Here is a 15,910-nt window from a genome sequence, read left to right on the forward strand (position 1 = left end):
TTTCCTGACTCTTTCGATACCATTTTTGCCATTTTGTAATACTGTGCCTTTCAAATTAAAGGTAGTGTTATGTCACCATAGCTGAACAGGAGTTCAACAGATGCTAAACGAGCAGAAGCCTTGTTAGTTTTGGTCATTTGGTACCCAGAGAAGTGATTGCAACTGACAGAAAAAGCTCCTCCTTTGTTTGTCAGACACAGGCCGTATCCCAGCTCTGCTCCGAAACACCATGACGTGCCTCCTGGTCCGTACCTGGCTGCCGCAGAACTGTGTGGCTGGGATGGAAGTGGTCATTCACTGGCAAAGCAATGAAATGAACACGTGAAAGAAGGGTGCCAGATCACTTCCGTGGATACTTCACACTACAAGGGAAAAAGTGCATCAAACCCAGTCATGTTTACCTCATCTGTTAGGATATGCCTTTCAATACTTGTGTAATGAAATATTCAGACAATTGCAACGAGACATATTCAGATAGTCTTTACTGTATTTTTTAACAGAATTGTTTTTCTTTCACTGTTTTTCCTGTGAACAAGAAAAAAGCATCACGCCGCTTAAATATGTGAGTCAATCACCTCAGTAAAGACAGCAGGCTAAGATAATACTGAATCTATTAGTTTTGGATGCTTAATTCCATTTTAGAAACACATGTATTCCTTTTCAGTTACACATATTTTTTTGAAACAAAATTACTTGACATTTTCTGGTTTGTATTTCAGTTCAAAGATGATTATTTTTTTCTAGAAAGGGTGGGAAAGAAACTGAAGTAATCCCTGATGAGCGGTGTGTTTCTAAGAAAAAAAGTATCCCTCCATCTCCAGCATAGGCCTGGTCAGAAAATCATGCTAAAGTTTGAAGCTATAAATTGATTTATTATCAGAAAAAAAAGTCACATAGGAACAAACTGGGGTCAGTAGTTTTAAAAGGATTTAAAAGTTGGCATTTCCTTGAAGCTAAGTTGAGACTTCTACTGGTATTTTTTAAAGTTAATTTTACAAAATGAATTGGTTAAGAATATCTCAGTTAAGAACTCCTCAGGAAAGGGCATCATATTGTGTTGTAGAAGCTAGAAAAGCTTGCAGGCTTTGCAGACCTAAAATGTAAGTTCAATAAGCATAGGAAGAGCTGGTGGTAAATCTAGTGGCACTTGAATAAATGCTAAAATCTCAATAGCTTGACTTTTTTATTTATTTGTATTGTTTCTAGGGTCTTAAGTCCTTCTCTTTACCTTAGGCAGTGTACAAATAAATGCTGAACGTAAAATGATTTGTAGAATACAAACCCTCAAGCTTGTGCATGATTAATTTCTCATACTTTTGATGATTGCAGTGAAATTGACAGGACTATTCATAGTGCACACGTGCAAAATACATGACTTACTGTCAGATGATCTAAAGCATTGCATAAAGATCACCAGTGACTTTTCCAATATTTTTTTTTTCTTTCAAGCACTAGAATATTTAGTATATCATTTAGCATAATATGAGATAAAGTAGAAAAAGCAAATCTACAGAATTAAGGAATGTCTACCATCTAGACATAAACTTGGCAAGGTGGGTTTTTTCTGCTTTCATGTACCTTCTCTTTTCATCAGCTAGATGAAAAACTTTGAAGTGTGGTTATAAAACAACTGTAAAAACAGCACAGAAATGCTGCATTTCAGTTATTTCTCTAGACTGCCTATCAACTGCACTCACCACAACAAAAAACATTCTAATTGCCATTCCTGTAAGTTCTCCTTGGCATCTGATAACCGAGTAGTATTCTTTCTGGCTCATGAATCATCACTGGAAATAAATAGTTCTAGAATAGAAAATGGATTGATTGTGGATGAGCCAAAATAGAATCCGAAATAGAAGAGCTTATGCTCTTCACCGTATTTTCTCTGCGCTGGGAAGAGGAGTGTATAGTAGTAGATGATGTAAATGATGCCAAATGAAAACAGAGATGTAGCGAGAAACAAAGGCAGCACTTTCACCCAGCCATTTTCCTGTAATGATTAAGCATATTTCGTCATAATTAGCAGAGATTATTATCTGTCATGTCGTACAGATTTCCAGTGCTCTAGCAAGGAGTACTGGGCCAAATGTGCAAACAAGAGCAGCTGTGCTCTGCACTTGCCAGTTACAGCAAGTGTCTGTGGGTGCACGGCCTCTGCATGAAGTCGTCATGAATGGGGAAATGGTTTGTGTCTGAAGTTTTAGGCTTCGCTTTCCTGGCATGTTTTTTGCTAACCATTTCAAGAACTAGAGCGGCCACTGCAGTCATACTCTCTTTTGATGACGGTAGGTTTTGTATTCTTTTCTCTCCTCACTCTCCGTCCCAGCCCCTACAGTGTCCTGCATCATGTCTTGTTAGAGAGGCTTGGCAAAGCAGGAGGTGATTTAGCACTAAGTAACAAACCGTATGAAATTGGGAAATAGTATAGAAAAGATTTCACATGAATAAAAACATTCATCACAAACAGAAGTATATCGTGTAAAATAAACACATTTGAGCCAGTTAGACATTATACAGACAAAGCCATATGTTGACATAGCCCATAAATGGCTGTATTTTTAACCAGCGACTTCTTTGCACTATCATCACCAATTAAAGTTCCCTTTCTGATCTCATTGCTCTACAGCTACCTTGATTTCAGCATATTTAAAATGCGTTTACTGCTTTTGTATCGCATGGTGACTTTGGTCTGAATGACTAAATGTGTAGGGTCCTATAAATGGACAAGTGTTCACAATGCATTGCAGAAAGTGTTCCAGGGGTGTAGAATAAGTATGGGGAAGGGTAAACGGAGAGAAAGTACACATTTTTTGAACACCAAGAACATTAGATAGGTAATGAACTGTTGAATTAATACAAAACTGGGATAGGCTATCAAGCCACATTGAAGAATTGATCTTTTCATTTTTCTATATCAGGAATATTCTGTAGTATATGCTAAGGATGGCAGAGGAAGAGGTTACTCTACACTTTCATGTGGAAGCTGCTTGCCTTCTGTGCTTCTGAAGTGAGGGAAGGTTCTGTTTAGTATAATAATTTTCCTTGTAGGTTACCAGGCAATGCATAAATAAGGCTATTTTGTTCTTACATACAACTATGCTCGAAAGGTTCTTATCCAAAATATCCTAAAATTCCTACCTCTGGTATAGGTCCAAGAATAGGAGCCCGGCTATAGGTAAAGATTCTGGGGTTATTAGTGTATTTCTGGAAGTTATTTTCATTGCTCTGGATCTGTGGGTCACAGGTGGCTTCATTTATGGAAGTGAGTCTGATGTAAACTAGAGCATCAGACTTTATCACTATTTCAACTAAATTATATGGAAAGGCTTGAGTGCTAAATACAGTGGTTGCTAACAGGAAAAAAAAAGAAATTGCCATTTTTTAGTGCTTATGGTCCAATTATGAGTCAACTTTTTTGTGTTCTTCCCTGCTTATACCATAATAGTATTATACGTTGTTAAGAGATTGAACAGTTCCCGTGTTCCTGGTTTTCAGTAGCAAAAGCACCAATCCCCTTTATCTCTACAAATATTTAGGCCTTTTTTTTAGCAGCTAGCAAGTATTGAGATTTCTAGTGTTACCGTGTTTCCAGATGCCCCCTGCGTGTATGCATTTATGACTACAAAATTATGTCTTTTCTGAAGAAAAAACACTGCGATCTATCTGCCATTTTGGAAGCAGACCCTATAGTTCCAAAAAGAGCTACTGCTGTGATCTTTTGTTCTGCCATAAACCAGTGAAAATGTCTTCCCTGGGGCCCTTGGGATTTGTTGCTGTTCTGTGTCTGTGCGGGCTAAATTTTAATTTATGAAAATGTTCAGAATTGGCTTACATGCTTATTGTCATTTGTGCTACTGCTTTTTTTAATTTGAAATTTTAAAGAGCACGATGTGCTGTAATTAAACTTTTGATGTCCTCTCTTTGTAGTAAAAGGAATCATTGGCGACTATGCCTTTCCTGTGCAATTCGGCCCAGTGGAAAGGGCTGAGGGCGATGTAAATGATTCGTGGGCCTTCGCTACAGGGCCGCATCTCGCTTTTACAGCTGAAAAAGCGTGCGCAGCCCAGCCCTTCCCAGCCGCCCTCAAACCGAAGCCTTCCCCGCGGATGTGCGGTCGGGGCGGCAGAGCCGCCCGCAGCCTGCTCCCTGAGCTTGCCTTGCCGTGCTGAGCCCCGAGCGAGGGCGGAGGCCACCCCCGCGCCCCCGCGGCCGCTCTCTCCGAGGCGGCGGGGGCACCAGCGCTCGCCTTCCCCGGGAGCGGGCGGGGCGCGCCGGGGCTGCCGGGGCCGCGGGCGCGGAGCGGGGCGCGCATGCTCGGCCGGCCGCGACCCTCCCCCGTCTCCTCCCCCGGTCCCGGGGCCGGCGGCGGGGACGGGTTCGACCATTTCTGCGGGCGCGGGGACGAGGGGCCGAGCCAGCGCCGTGGCGGCTTCACCCCGCGCCGCGGCCGGCTCCGCTCTGCGCCTTCAGCACCGCGGCGCTGGACAGCGCCCGCCGGGCAGCGCCTCCGCCGCGCTCAGCGCCGGCCGCGCTCGGTCCGCGCAGGGTCCCCCAGCAGCCACGCCGTCCCGGGGCCAGGCGCGCCCTCCGAGGGGGCTGGGCAGCAGCAGGATGTTTCTCAAGCTCGCGGTCGTGGTGCAGGTGCTGTCGCTGCTGGCGAGCCGGGCGCATGGTTTCCCGAAACCCGGGGGCAAAGGTAGGCACCTTCGTTGACACGTTGTCTCCATTTTTCTCCCAGGTGGGGAAAGTTTTGCAGAGCGTAGATCGAGGAAAGTAAAAACTTTCCTTCCACTCGGCTAAAAGCAATTAGCTCCTACAGCAACAATCTTCCTGGCGCAAGACGCCGGATTGCTGTAGTTGAAGTCTAATATTGAAGTGGAGAGATAGGTGCTGGTAGAGGGAAAAGCTCTGAATTTTTTCAGTCTTTTCCAAGCAATTTTTTCATCCATTCTGCAGCAGTTGCTGCACAAGTGTCTCTCTCACTCCCTGTCTTCCCTGCTATTGTGGATGTAAGAGATTTTTAATCTCTTGGTTGTGCCAATCCGATTATTGCTATTTTAGTCAATCTGTTACAGCATATTTTTCCCAATTTGTTTATAAGTTTTCTCATCAGAAAGGGGTTACTGAGACTACATCTGTATTTCTAGTACATCTTTTGCAGAACATCTCCCTCTGCCCCAAACAATCATGCTTTGTTTGAATGTCTGATTTTTTTTTTGTTGTATTCTCATTCTTCTAAGAACACTGATTTTTTTTTCACCAGAACTAGCAGTTGGCATCATATTTAAGACACCATGTTTTATGGGAGAAAACTATAAATTAACAAAAAAATGTACCGCCTCTTTGTAGTCGCGTGCATCATATAACTGAGTATATACGTGTGTGTTTGTTTATTCTAGATAAAGCTATACACAACAGACAATTAAGTGTAGAAAGACCTTTGGAGGAACAGGTAAGTGAAATAGAAAATATTTCCAGTGTTTTTGGTTTTGGTATTCTCGTAATATTTTGAGGCTTCAGGTACCATATCCATGAATATCCTAATGGCTTAACAAATGAGTATAAAATATATTTGTCAGTAAAGTAGATACTGATGGGGTTGGGTACAAAATAGGGTTTCAATAATTTTTAAAAACTGGTATATGGAGTTTTACTGTCCAGCATTCCAAAACCACGTCGTTAGCTCCAACAGCTCACAGATGCATTGACGTCCTACAGGAATGTAGCAGGAGCTTGGATTGAAGAAGGAAAATATAACTGGCATTTATCTTAAAATGGAAAGTCTATTGCAGCTTCTCATAATGTCTGATTCTGATCAGAGGATGCGGTGGTACCAACAGAGTGCTAAGCGCTTTATCATGTTCTCCTTATGAAGGCAAACTTCTTACTAAGAGTGAAGATCAGGCATTGAGGCTTCTGCTGATATTGATAAATTAAGAGATCCCACATTTTAGTGTATTTATTCCCACTGCCTGTTTGTTGTTTTGGTTGTTCATTTTATTTTTGTATATCAGATTGCTGAAGCTGAGGCAGACAAGAACAGGAAAATAGATCCCACAGGTAAAACATCTTTCCTGGTTTTATAGCAATATTCATAATGGTATTCAAATAGGTATAAGATGTTTTGTCATGTGTGCATTGATATATTTTCCAGAAAATAAGCCAGAGTTCAGGAATTATTCCTTTGTTGATGACCTGAACCTGCTAAAATCAGTAGCAGAAAGAGAGAGGAATGAAAAGGAGAGGGAGTCAATTAGAAGCTCTTTGTATGAACAGCAACTGGCCATTGATGATGCAGACTCCACCAAGAACCGCAGGCTTGTGGATGACTATGACTCCACTAAAAGTGGACTGGATTATAAATTCCAAGGTATTCTGTAATAATCTTTCAGTGGCTTTTAGGTTAGAGTTCTCTAGCAAACTGCTTGCAACCATGAATGTTGTACTCACCACTAAACATGAGCTCTATTTGTTAGTGGAGTGCAATTTTGATTATTTCCATTGTAGAAGCTTGTCATATTGCAATTAAGTTTTGAAACACAATACAAAAGAATTGCTATTTATTTTCATGGTCTTCTTCTGTGGAGGAAAATCCAACTGTGTAATTTGCATTACGTTTTTTAGCAATTTAGATTTGATGGAGGGAAAATGGGACATATTTTTAAATTAGAATATATTTATTCTTGTTTGAAAGGACAAAGCACTTTTATATAGAGCTAAATCACATATATTTGTTCCAAATGTTACGTGCAATGTTAGACAATTCTCCTCATCACAAAGCTGAAAGAAGTTCCTGAAGGCCAAAGAATACTTGCCTTTACTACAGGAGTAGTTAATTGACTTGTATTTTAAGTGAGCCCTCTGAGAGTTGAGAGCAGGATTTAGCTCAGGATATTTTTAATTATATCAAAATATGCTGATCACAGACTAAAGCTTACTTATATTCACTTTCCCCATTGGTCACAATATTATTTGCCATAAGTAATTATTACATAATTAAAACTTCAGTTGCTGGAATCCAAACAAGAAGACAGATGCTGTTTTTCACGATCTGTTTTGATCTAAGTAGCCATACAATTTTTTTCTATAAACAGGAGAGTATACTCCTGACATTGATCTCTGCTCTTTCAAAAGAGCCGGTCAGAAAGACATAGAAAATAGACACGAAGAACTTTTCATTGGGACTGATGTAATGGATTCCAAAATGTGTATCAAAGTATACTCCTAATGTATCTGAAAAGTGTAGCTTTGTTCTGAAGACAAAAAGATGTAGGCAGATACTTTTTACAAGATATCTAATCTAAATGAGTTAGGACAGTCAGCACACAGTTAAACTGTAGTTAAACTGTAATCCTTTTAGATGATCCAGATGGCCTCCATCAATTAGATGGCACTCCTTTGACTGCTGAAGACATTGTTCAAAAAATTGCTGCAAGAATTTATGAGGAAAATGACAGAGGAGTGTTTGACAAGATTGTTTCAAAACTTCTAAATCTGGGGCTAGTAAGTATCTTGTTAACACTTCATTTAGCTCTTCTGTGGGTTGGTTTAACACTTTTTTAAAAAACAATTTGGATGAACACTGTGTCCAGCTAATAATGCTGACTTGAGTGAAAATGAATGGGATTCAGACTCCAGGCAAGCTTCTTGACTCATTTGGGCACAATGGTTTAGTTCTGCAATAATGTTCCTGTGATGGCTTTGCAACAAATAGGCCAAACTGCAGAATGTTTTTGATGTGGAAAAAGCATTCACTGATTGTACTCCTTCCCTCTGCTGTCTGCCCTCATTTTTCGTTTAATTTCTCTTCTGATTCTCCTTGAGTTCTTTTGTATTATCAATTTCTTTTGGATGTTTATGGAGAAAGGTCTGAGCTCATTCCTATCCACCTACTAATTATTGTCATCAGCGGGCATGTAACGATGCTGGTTAGCTGAGGATGCATTTCTCATTGTTCCTGATTTTTAGCAAGACTGGGTTTGTGTCTGACCTCTGGATGTCTCAATGGTTTTAGACATTGCAATATGGGAATCTTTGTATTTTAAAATACTAACCTGATCTTTTCTTCACTAGATTTTGCAATTAGCTATTGCATGATGAATCCCACTGATTACAAAGGGGAGCTGTGGGACAGCTGCAGGGTAGAGTTCTCATTCAAGTGACAGTTGTTACGAAGCAAAGAGAAAACATTTTGATGATGCTGTAGAAAGCTATTTGCTTTTTCCCTTTCTGTATTACTGTATTCTGTTGTAGTTATTCAACTGTACATAGGTAAGTTGCAGAACATATAGAAATATATATACACACACATACAGATACACACATATAGGTATATCGCACTTGCAGCTCCATCTTTCAAGCTGGACTCCATTGTGTTAAGCCCTATATGGGTTTGTTTTCCTATCTGAGGCTATATGTGTGTGGGGGTGGGTTTTTTACTATATGTATGCAAGTATACACACACGCATCAGTGAAGGTATTACACCTAATTTGGCTGTGCTCAGCTTTGAAGCAAACATACTTGAAACAACCTATTTACAAAGCTCAGGTTTCACATTGACGTTTGATCTGGGAAAAACACAGTATTTTATAAGCATTCTGCACAAATATTTTAACAGATCACAGAGAGTCAGGCCTATACCCTGGAAGATGAAGTGGCAGAGGTTTTACAGCAGCTAATTGCAAATGAAGCAAAGGATCGTGAGAAGGAGTCTGAAGATTTTGATTACCCTCCAAGTAGAGCAGACAGTGATACAACAGAAAAGCAACAGGAAAGAATGGTAATTTCTTAGCTAATCATTTTGACCCACTTGCCAGTCAGTCCAAGCAGACCAATACACTGCTTTGCTTCAGAGAATAATTAGTTCAATCTGGAAACTAAAGGTGTTCTTAAAGAAATTCTATCAGATAGAAGAATAAATCGTGAGTTAGAGGTTTAAGGCAGATGCCAAATTGAAAAAACTTTAAGAAATAGTATAGTCTTCACCTCATAATTAGGAAAATGTTGGCATAAGATTTTGATGCTATTTATTGCTCTATTAACTCTATCACCAAAAGCAATGTGCTTATATATACTATTTTTTTATGTCTTTTGTGGAGACACCAAGCAAAGCTGATCAGGATAGTTTCATTAATGGAGAAACTGATGATACTCTGGATAACACATGGTCATCATCTAATATCTTGGAAAGAAGAAATGAGCTGCCTTCCGAAGATAATTTTGAAGACCTCCAATATTTTCCAAACTTTTATGCACTATTAAAAAGTCTTAACTCAGGTGAGCTCATCATGAGTTTATGGGAATATTTAGGAAAAAAATAGAAAATTAAGATTCTCTCTGGTTTTTTCCTACTCCTTTCCCTTCCCCACAGCTTCCCTAGCTGCAAGAGACCATGTACTTTAAAAATGTTCTCTAAGATGTATGGCAGAAACTAATTTGATTAGTGAGTATGGCAAAACAGTGGGAGGAGCCGCACTCAAAACTGCAAATTGTGTGACCTAGGTATGCCTTCCCATCTTGTGCTGTATGATTTGGGAGTCCCGAATTCTCTTCATTCCTGTAAGGGCATGATGAAAAACTGGCAAGTTGTTTTCTCTAGACATCTTTCCAGTAACATCCATGTCTTCTAAGCCAACAGAGATAAGAATAAGCCACAGTAGAATCTTCACAGTGATGGTACCAGTAAATGAGTCTGAGCCTCCCAGCCTTTTCACAAACCACAGATTTGCTGTTTATTGCAATGACAGCTCTGCACATCTCTTCCTATTCCGGTGCTAGACATCATTGCCTTCCAGTTATTGCAGACAAGATTGTGGCACCTTGCCACAGCCCCTTTGTCAGCATGCTCTACTACACACCCACTCTCACCCTCTGCAGCCAGCATATCTTCAGCTCTCTCCAGCAGTTAGCAACAACTTATTCTGTAGAATCCTTGTCCTGCAGGAGCCTTAATCTTGCTTCAAACTGTCCTTATAAACACCTGAGTGGAGAACTAGAATGAAAAACCTGAGGGCATATTTTGCTCAAGTCCAATCTACAAACTTCATATTCTTCTTCCTGTTTTTTTCATTTTCCCATTGTAGTTTTGCATGCTAGTTCTCCTTTTTCTACTCACAAAGCAGAAAGGGATGTTGGGTTTAGCAGGGTATCAAGCAAATAGAACCCAGTCCCACTGGGTGCACATCTCTGCCTTGTCTCCTGCTTTATGCTGTTCACCTGCCGGCTTGTATCAAGCTGGAGGAGAGGGGATTCAGTCGCATCCTACAGACGTGTGTTAAATTGCAGACAGCAATAAAAGACCTGTTCAGTAGCTTTCCAAAGGGTCTGGGCCTCTGCCACGGCTGGGAGTATGTTTCTGACTGTCCTTGTCTGACAGTGCCCCTGGCTCTGTTGGGTGCTTCAGTGACAACCTGGGGTGCGGGAAGAGCTTGTGTAACTGTGTGATGGGGGAGTTTCATGCTGCTAATGCAGAATATAATGCAGAATATAATAGCAGTAATATTGTTCAGCAGATAAACACAGTGGAAAAAGAAAGCTAAGAAGCAGTGATCGTGAAGATAGTTAGAGAGACATATGGGCAAGGAAGATAGATTTTTATAATGAAAAATCATTGTTTGTATCCTATTCTGGAGTCACGATCCTCCCAACCACATAATATTGTGTTTTCCCGGTACGTGAGTCATAGTCTTGTGCATGGTAACAATCTCATTTGAGAACTTTATATTTTTGTCATTGAACCCATGGATCTTGTAGAAGAAAGGATCTCTGAGCTATCTTCCTCATACAGAGCCAGACTGGTCTACTAAGTAGTTCACAGACAAATAAAAGACAGAGACTTTAGAAAACTGCCCATATCTGGCCCCTGACCAGCAATTTGAACTCTGTCGAGTCACTTCATCTCTGTGTTTAGCATTCTCATCTGTAACATGGAATGAATACCATTTGCCTTCCATAACCCAGACCTTCAAGACAAGAATCTATAAAGAAGAACCAAACCCTGAAGTTTTAAAGTATATTGAGCTGTACTTTGCAGGAGCAGTTTAAAGGGAAGCATATTTAGAGTTCTCTCTGCTAATCTAGCACAGCATTTTCTTTTCAGTGAGTAGGTAATTTTTTATGCATGAAGTTTGTGCAGAGTTTGCAGAACTGAGTTTTTCTGAGTTACCTGAAGTCTTTGACTACTTTTGCTTTATCCCCTCACACAGAGACGGAGGCAAAAGAGAAAGAGACCTTGATAACTATTATGAAAACCCTGATTGATTTTGTGAAGATGATGGTTAAATATGGAACAATCACACCAGAAGAAGGAGTTTCCTATCTGGGTGAGAGTACATACTTTATGCAGCCGTGTTATTAATGTTAAGTTCTTACTCTACCAACAGTGATAATTATATTCTCATCTTCCTTGCTCTTACAAGTCCTGTTTCAAACTTGTTCATCAAAATGTTAAAGCTGTACTTCTAAATGGTTGATCATTCATTATAGCAAGGTTGAATTCCATACTGCTTTAGTATTTCCATCTAATGAAGGAAGGGTTATTTATCAGCTGTATTTAGAGGATTATTCCACTTTCACACCTGTGAAGCGCACTTGATTTCAATGGCTTGATGTCAGGCTTTATCAGTATTTTGCTCAGCTATATTGGGGTGGATAGGATACCTGCATTTTCCAGAAAGAATGCAGCACTTCAGCACTTTTAATCTGTCATCTCTATGGGACCTAATGCTATGGTCTTCTACCAAGTAAAACTCCTTTCATCTATGGAAAGTGTTACATCTTGGCACAGGAGTAGTTTTTGAAGCACTTTTTCCTGGATCCATTTGATAGTCCGTGGCTATGCAGATTTTGTAAAATCATTATAATTTCATGAAGAGGGATTTTTGGAAAAGCCTGGTTTTGGTTTACTGTTTTGTTTTGTTTTCTCACACACCTCTCCTGGCTTTTACAAACTCTTTTGTATTAACTCTTGATAGCCTTTCTAGTTAAACAAGCAAAGCTACAGAAGAAGGACTTATCTGTATAAGCTCTGCACAACCCTTTCATTTTTCTGAAGAATTCCTGGTCTGGGTTAGCCTGAAAAGTTTTTGTTAACCTCAGGGCAATTTCTCAGCTTCATAAATCAGCCCGTCACAGAGATAGGACTGGCAATGATCTTTCATGACTTCTGTTGGCATGTTTGATATGGGCCATTGCAGATACATGATGGATTGATGCAACTGTAACTGTACGGATTGATTATCAATTATTTGGCTACAAAAAATGCAGTGGATCATGATACACATTCAGTGCATGATTGCACCTCCTTTCTAAATAATTCATTATATCTCTGACCAAGATTATCCCTTTTTTTTCTGTGAGAAGTCCTTAAATTTTGGAATATTTGGACAAGTTATGCTACAGTTCAGCTCTTTATTTCTTTGGCTGCCTGTGCATTTAAAGATGCACAAAAAGAAATGCTTGATTACAAGCACAGTGGTTTCACTGTCATTCTACAAATGAAGATAATATGCTTGAGCAGATATTGCCCTCACTGATAGTGTTGTGCCAAAATTTAATAGGCTAAATTCATCCCTGACGCAAGACCACTCAGATAATGGAATTACACTAGGGATGCATTTTTCCTGCTAAAATTCAGGGCAGTTGTTCACATTGGCTTTACTTTGAGTAAATAAATACTGTAACCCTGGAAACAAATTGCCATGATGACATAGTACAGAGGGCAGGGATTAGGTTAAGAGTTTCAGAGGTCTGATTTAGTCTGGATTTAAAGCAAGACTATCAACTGATGTATCCAGACTCTGCCTTGGAAATGAGTGATTTATGCAGAGATGGATTTTGTACTCCATCAAAGAAACTTACTGTAGTGGAAAAAGCTTTCTCATAGGTCTCAAGTTGCTTCTGTGGTATTCTTTTTTTTAGACTCGCTGTTGAGAAATTACTTTAAAGCTGACCTTCATTTATTGAGTTAATATTCTCAAATATTCAAGAACAGCAAGCACAGGAGGATCTTAGCTTCTTGCAGTATCCATAGGCATGGAAGCAGTTTTATTGCCACCCTTATTTATCTAAAAGTTACAACACAACATACCCAGTAATACTTGCATAGGTACTGTGTTTCTTGGTGCAGTTTGGGTTAGGGGATTGATCCCCAGCTGTGTTTATTTATAGCAGATAATGGAATTAGTATGAATGTCTGTCAGAGAGAAGAAGCAATTAAAAAAATAGGCAGCTTTTAATTGTTCCCTCAAACCGAAATCAGTGAGCAGATCCCATGCTAGTTGTGTTTTATTACAGTAGGAAACTGCCTAAATTACTCTTCCCCACTCTGTGGCTGAAGCCATGCATAAGCTATGTCCCTAAATTATACATTCAAAATAATAAATCAATTGCCGAATCAAGTAACAAGTTTTCGTGCCGCTCACATGGATGCAGAGACAGTGAATTTGAATGCATATACCAGTAACAGCTGGTTTGGGATTTGGAAACCACAGCATTATGTCATCATCATTGTATCTTACTCTAGGGGAAAGTATCTTGCAGCTGCACTGAATGATGTTACTGGGTTTAGCTTTAAGTTACAAAGGATCTAACTGCAGTGTGGTACAAGCAAAACAGACATGTACTGCCATGGTGGAGATTCCCCCTGCTAGCCCTTCTATCAGAGCCATCTATCACAGATTAAGGAAAAGCTTCACCTACACCGCACAAAGAAGAGGAATTTTTTTGCGTGCTGAGTGACTTTTCCTGCATATCTAGCTAATTTTAAAATGAAAGCATATCAGTCCATTACCATCCTGGTAAAGCTCTATTTATAGTAATGATGTGAAGTAAACTATAATTTTGTAATACATTTATTTTAATAATATTTTTGTCAGCTTAGAAGCAGGAACAAATGGTTTCTGCCAGTTTGTTTGGATACATTTGTAAATCATCTCCCACTAATGACAGCAAAATAATGAATGATTTTTAGAATCGTTCTAGGAAACATTTGTAATTAGAGCTTAGTGGACCATAACAAAAATAGCGCTTTTCAGAGATGATAGACAAATTCTTAAGAGGCACTGGAGTGTATGTATGAATTCTTTTTACACAGTACATTGATTATATTCTTCTGCTGTACCCTGCTTACAAGTGTAGATTTGTAGCAAATTTATCCATTGGCACCCCAACCAAATGAAAGTTGTGTAATCTAACAAACTATTACCCTAGAAATGTAAATTAGTTATGTGCACATTGTATTCTTGTGTGGAGTTCTCATATATTGACTAGTACATGTAAGACAAACTTTTGCCATCAGTACTTCCTGTCTCACAGTTATATAGACGCTTCACCATGATACTGTGTATGATAATGTGTATTTTATCTCATCTTATGACTGAGGTTGGTCATTTTGAGTTTTTAAATCAGGGCTTCTGTACCTTTCACAACTGAACAACACTGAAGAAGAGAAAGAGGCAAAGGAGTGGGAAGAAAATTAAGTTTAAACTTTGCGTTTTCTGAGGGGGATCCCACTTTTCACCTCCTTGTACTAGAGCATACTGGAGCCACGGTGTACAACACAAAGCCCACAGCAGACTGGCTGGGGAGCAAACGCCGCTTTAGTTAGGAGGGAAATAGAGAAGTTGCTCCAGCTCATCAGTATGCAGTATTGAGTCACAGCTGTCTCCTTCCATAGACCAAACCAAAGCCACCTCTCACACCGCCTCCCTTTGGCTCTGACTCACCGTCAGAATCCACACTCCCCCCGTGACTGAGTAGGAGATTGTGTTGGTTAGAAATGGGCATGAACAGATGTCTCTGCTTACCTCTTCTACCCCCTCATCATTTGTTCTTCATGGACAATTGGAAAGAAGACAAAACTGCAAGACACACTAGGAATAGGGAGATGGATGGTTCATTGGTGAGCTATTGCTAAGGTATACGTACACTTATTAATTTGGTCCTTTCCTAAAGGTACTGTTGGGATATTGTTTTATTATAACATTCTCTTTTAGTCAGACTGAGGCTGCATGGAAAAAAATCCAGAGGAAACAGAAAAGGCATAAAGTCCCCCATGTTGATTTTTAACATGCCCCTGCCTGTCCATGCTAAGGAATATGGAATAGCTGTTCTGCTTCTCGCATTCACGCTTGGTACCCTGAACAGCTCCACTTCTGAAGAACGCAGAGCTCTGCAATTTACCCAGCGTAGGCCAGTGCGTAGTAGACACAATCTGGCCTTTTCATGCGAGAGGAGGGCTCGTTTGAATACTGTGACTAATCCCTGAAGTTCTCATCAGCACAGATGCTGCAGGCCAAAGGCCTGATCCTGATATTTGTTTAGTTAGGCAAGAACAGGCACAGAGCCAAGAGTGAGAGGCAAAGAGCAGATCACAGCACAGACTGGTATCATCTTTCCCTACTCAGTCTCCAGAAGCAGATGCTCCCTCATGCAGACTGTGATGTGAAAGGGGTGAGGGAAGGTGTGGCTAAACCAGTGCCAGAGGCTGCAAGTGTTGTGTGGACCTTTTGTTCTTTCCTTCATTTTGACATGGGAGATGAAGGGCACTGGCAGTATTTCATTCAGGGACTGTTCATGTATACTGCCTTGTTGGTTTTTTTTAATGTCCTTTTTTTCAAAGGGCTCTTTGTTGCTACTGTAGGTTTTCTTCATAAGCGTTAAAACCTTTAATCAATTTTCCCTATCTGAATTTCCCTTTGATTTTCTTTGCCCAATATTACTTTATCAAATGACTGATGCATACAGCTGACAGTGGGAGTTATTTAATTTCAGGCAACTCTCTTTTCTCTGCTGTTTATTTTGTGTCTGATGAACTAAGGTGACACAGATGCCAGTATACTGTACTGTTCTTAGGAAGACTACAGACTCTCACATATCTGAAAAGCAGAAATCAGGGGCACCTCAGATGGG

General features: G+C 40.0%; 1 protein-coding gene across 4 annotated transcripts in view; it reads left to right on the forward strand.

Annotated features, from left to right (window-relative positions):
• SCG3 (secretogranin III) overlaps nucleotides 1-15,910 on the forward strand; it is a 31,180-nt gene that overhangs the window by 1,144 nt on the left and 14,126 nt on the right. The window contains exons 1-8 of one of the 4 annotated variants that reach the window (XM_064456401.1): nucleotides 4,320-4,696; nucleotides 5,400-5,452; nucleotides 6,015-6,060; nucleotides 6,155-6,370; nucleotides 7,361-7,503; nucleotides 8,619-8,780; nucleotides 9,100-9,277; nucleotides 11,206-11,322. In XM_064456401.1, coding sequence (XP_064312471.1) covers nucleotides 4,612-4,696; nucleotides 5,400-5,452; nucleotides 6,015-6,060; nucleotides 6,155-6,370; nucleotides 7,361-7,503; nucleotides 8,619-8,780; nucleotides 9,100-9,277; nucleotides 11,206-11,322 — 1,000 coding nt within the window. In that variant the 5' untranslated portion in view covers nucleotides 4,320-4,611. Of the gene's footprint in view, nucleotides 1-4,319; nucleotides 4,697-5,399; nucleotides 5,453-6,014; nucleotides 6,061-6,154; nucleotides 6,371-7,360; nucleotides 7,504-8,618; nucleotides 8,781-9,099; nucleotides 9,278-11,205; nucleotides 11,323-15,910 lie in introns of those variants that run through there. The other 3 variants (XM_009500279.2, XM_009500278.2, XM_064456402.1) reach the window with 3 other exon arrangements.

The sequence above is a fragment of the Phalacrocorax carbo genome, chromosome 7 (assembly GCF_963921805.1).
Source record: "Phalacrocorax carbo chromosome 7, bPhaCar2.1, whole genome shotgun sequence".
Lineage (NCBI taxonomy): Eukaryota > Metazoa > Chordata > Aves > Suliformes > Phalacrocoracidae > Phalacrocorax > Phalacrocorax carbo.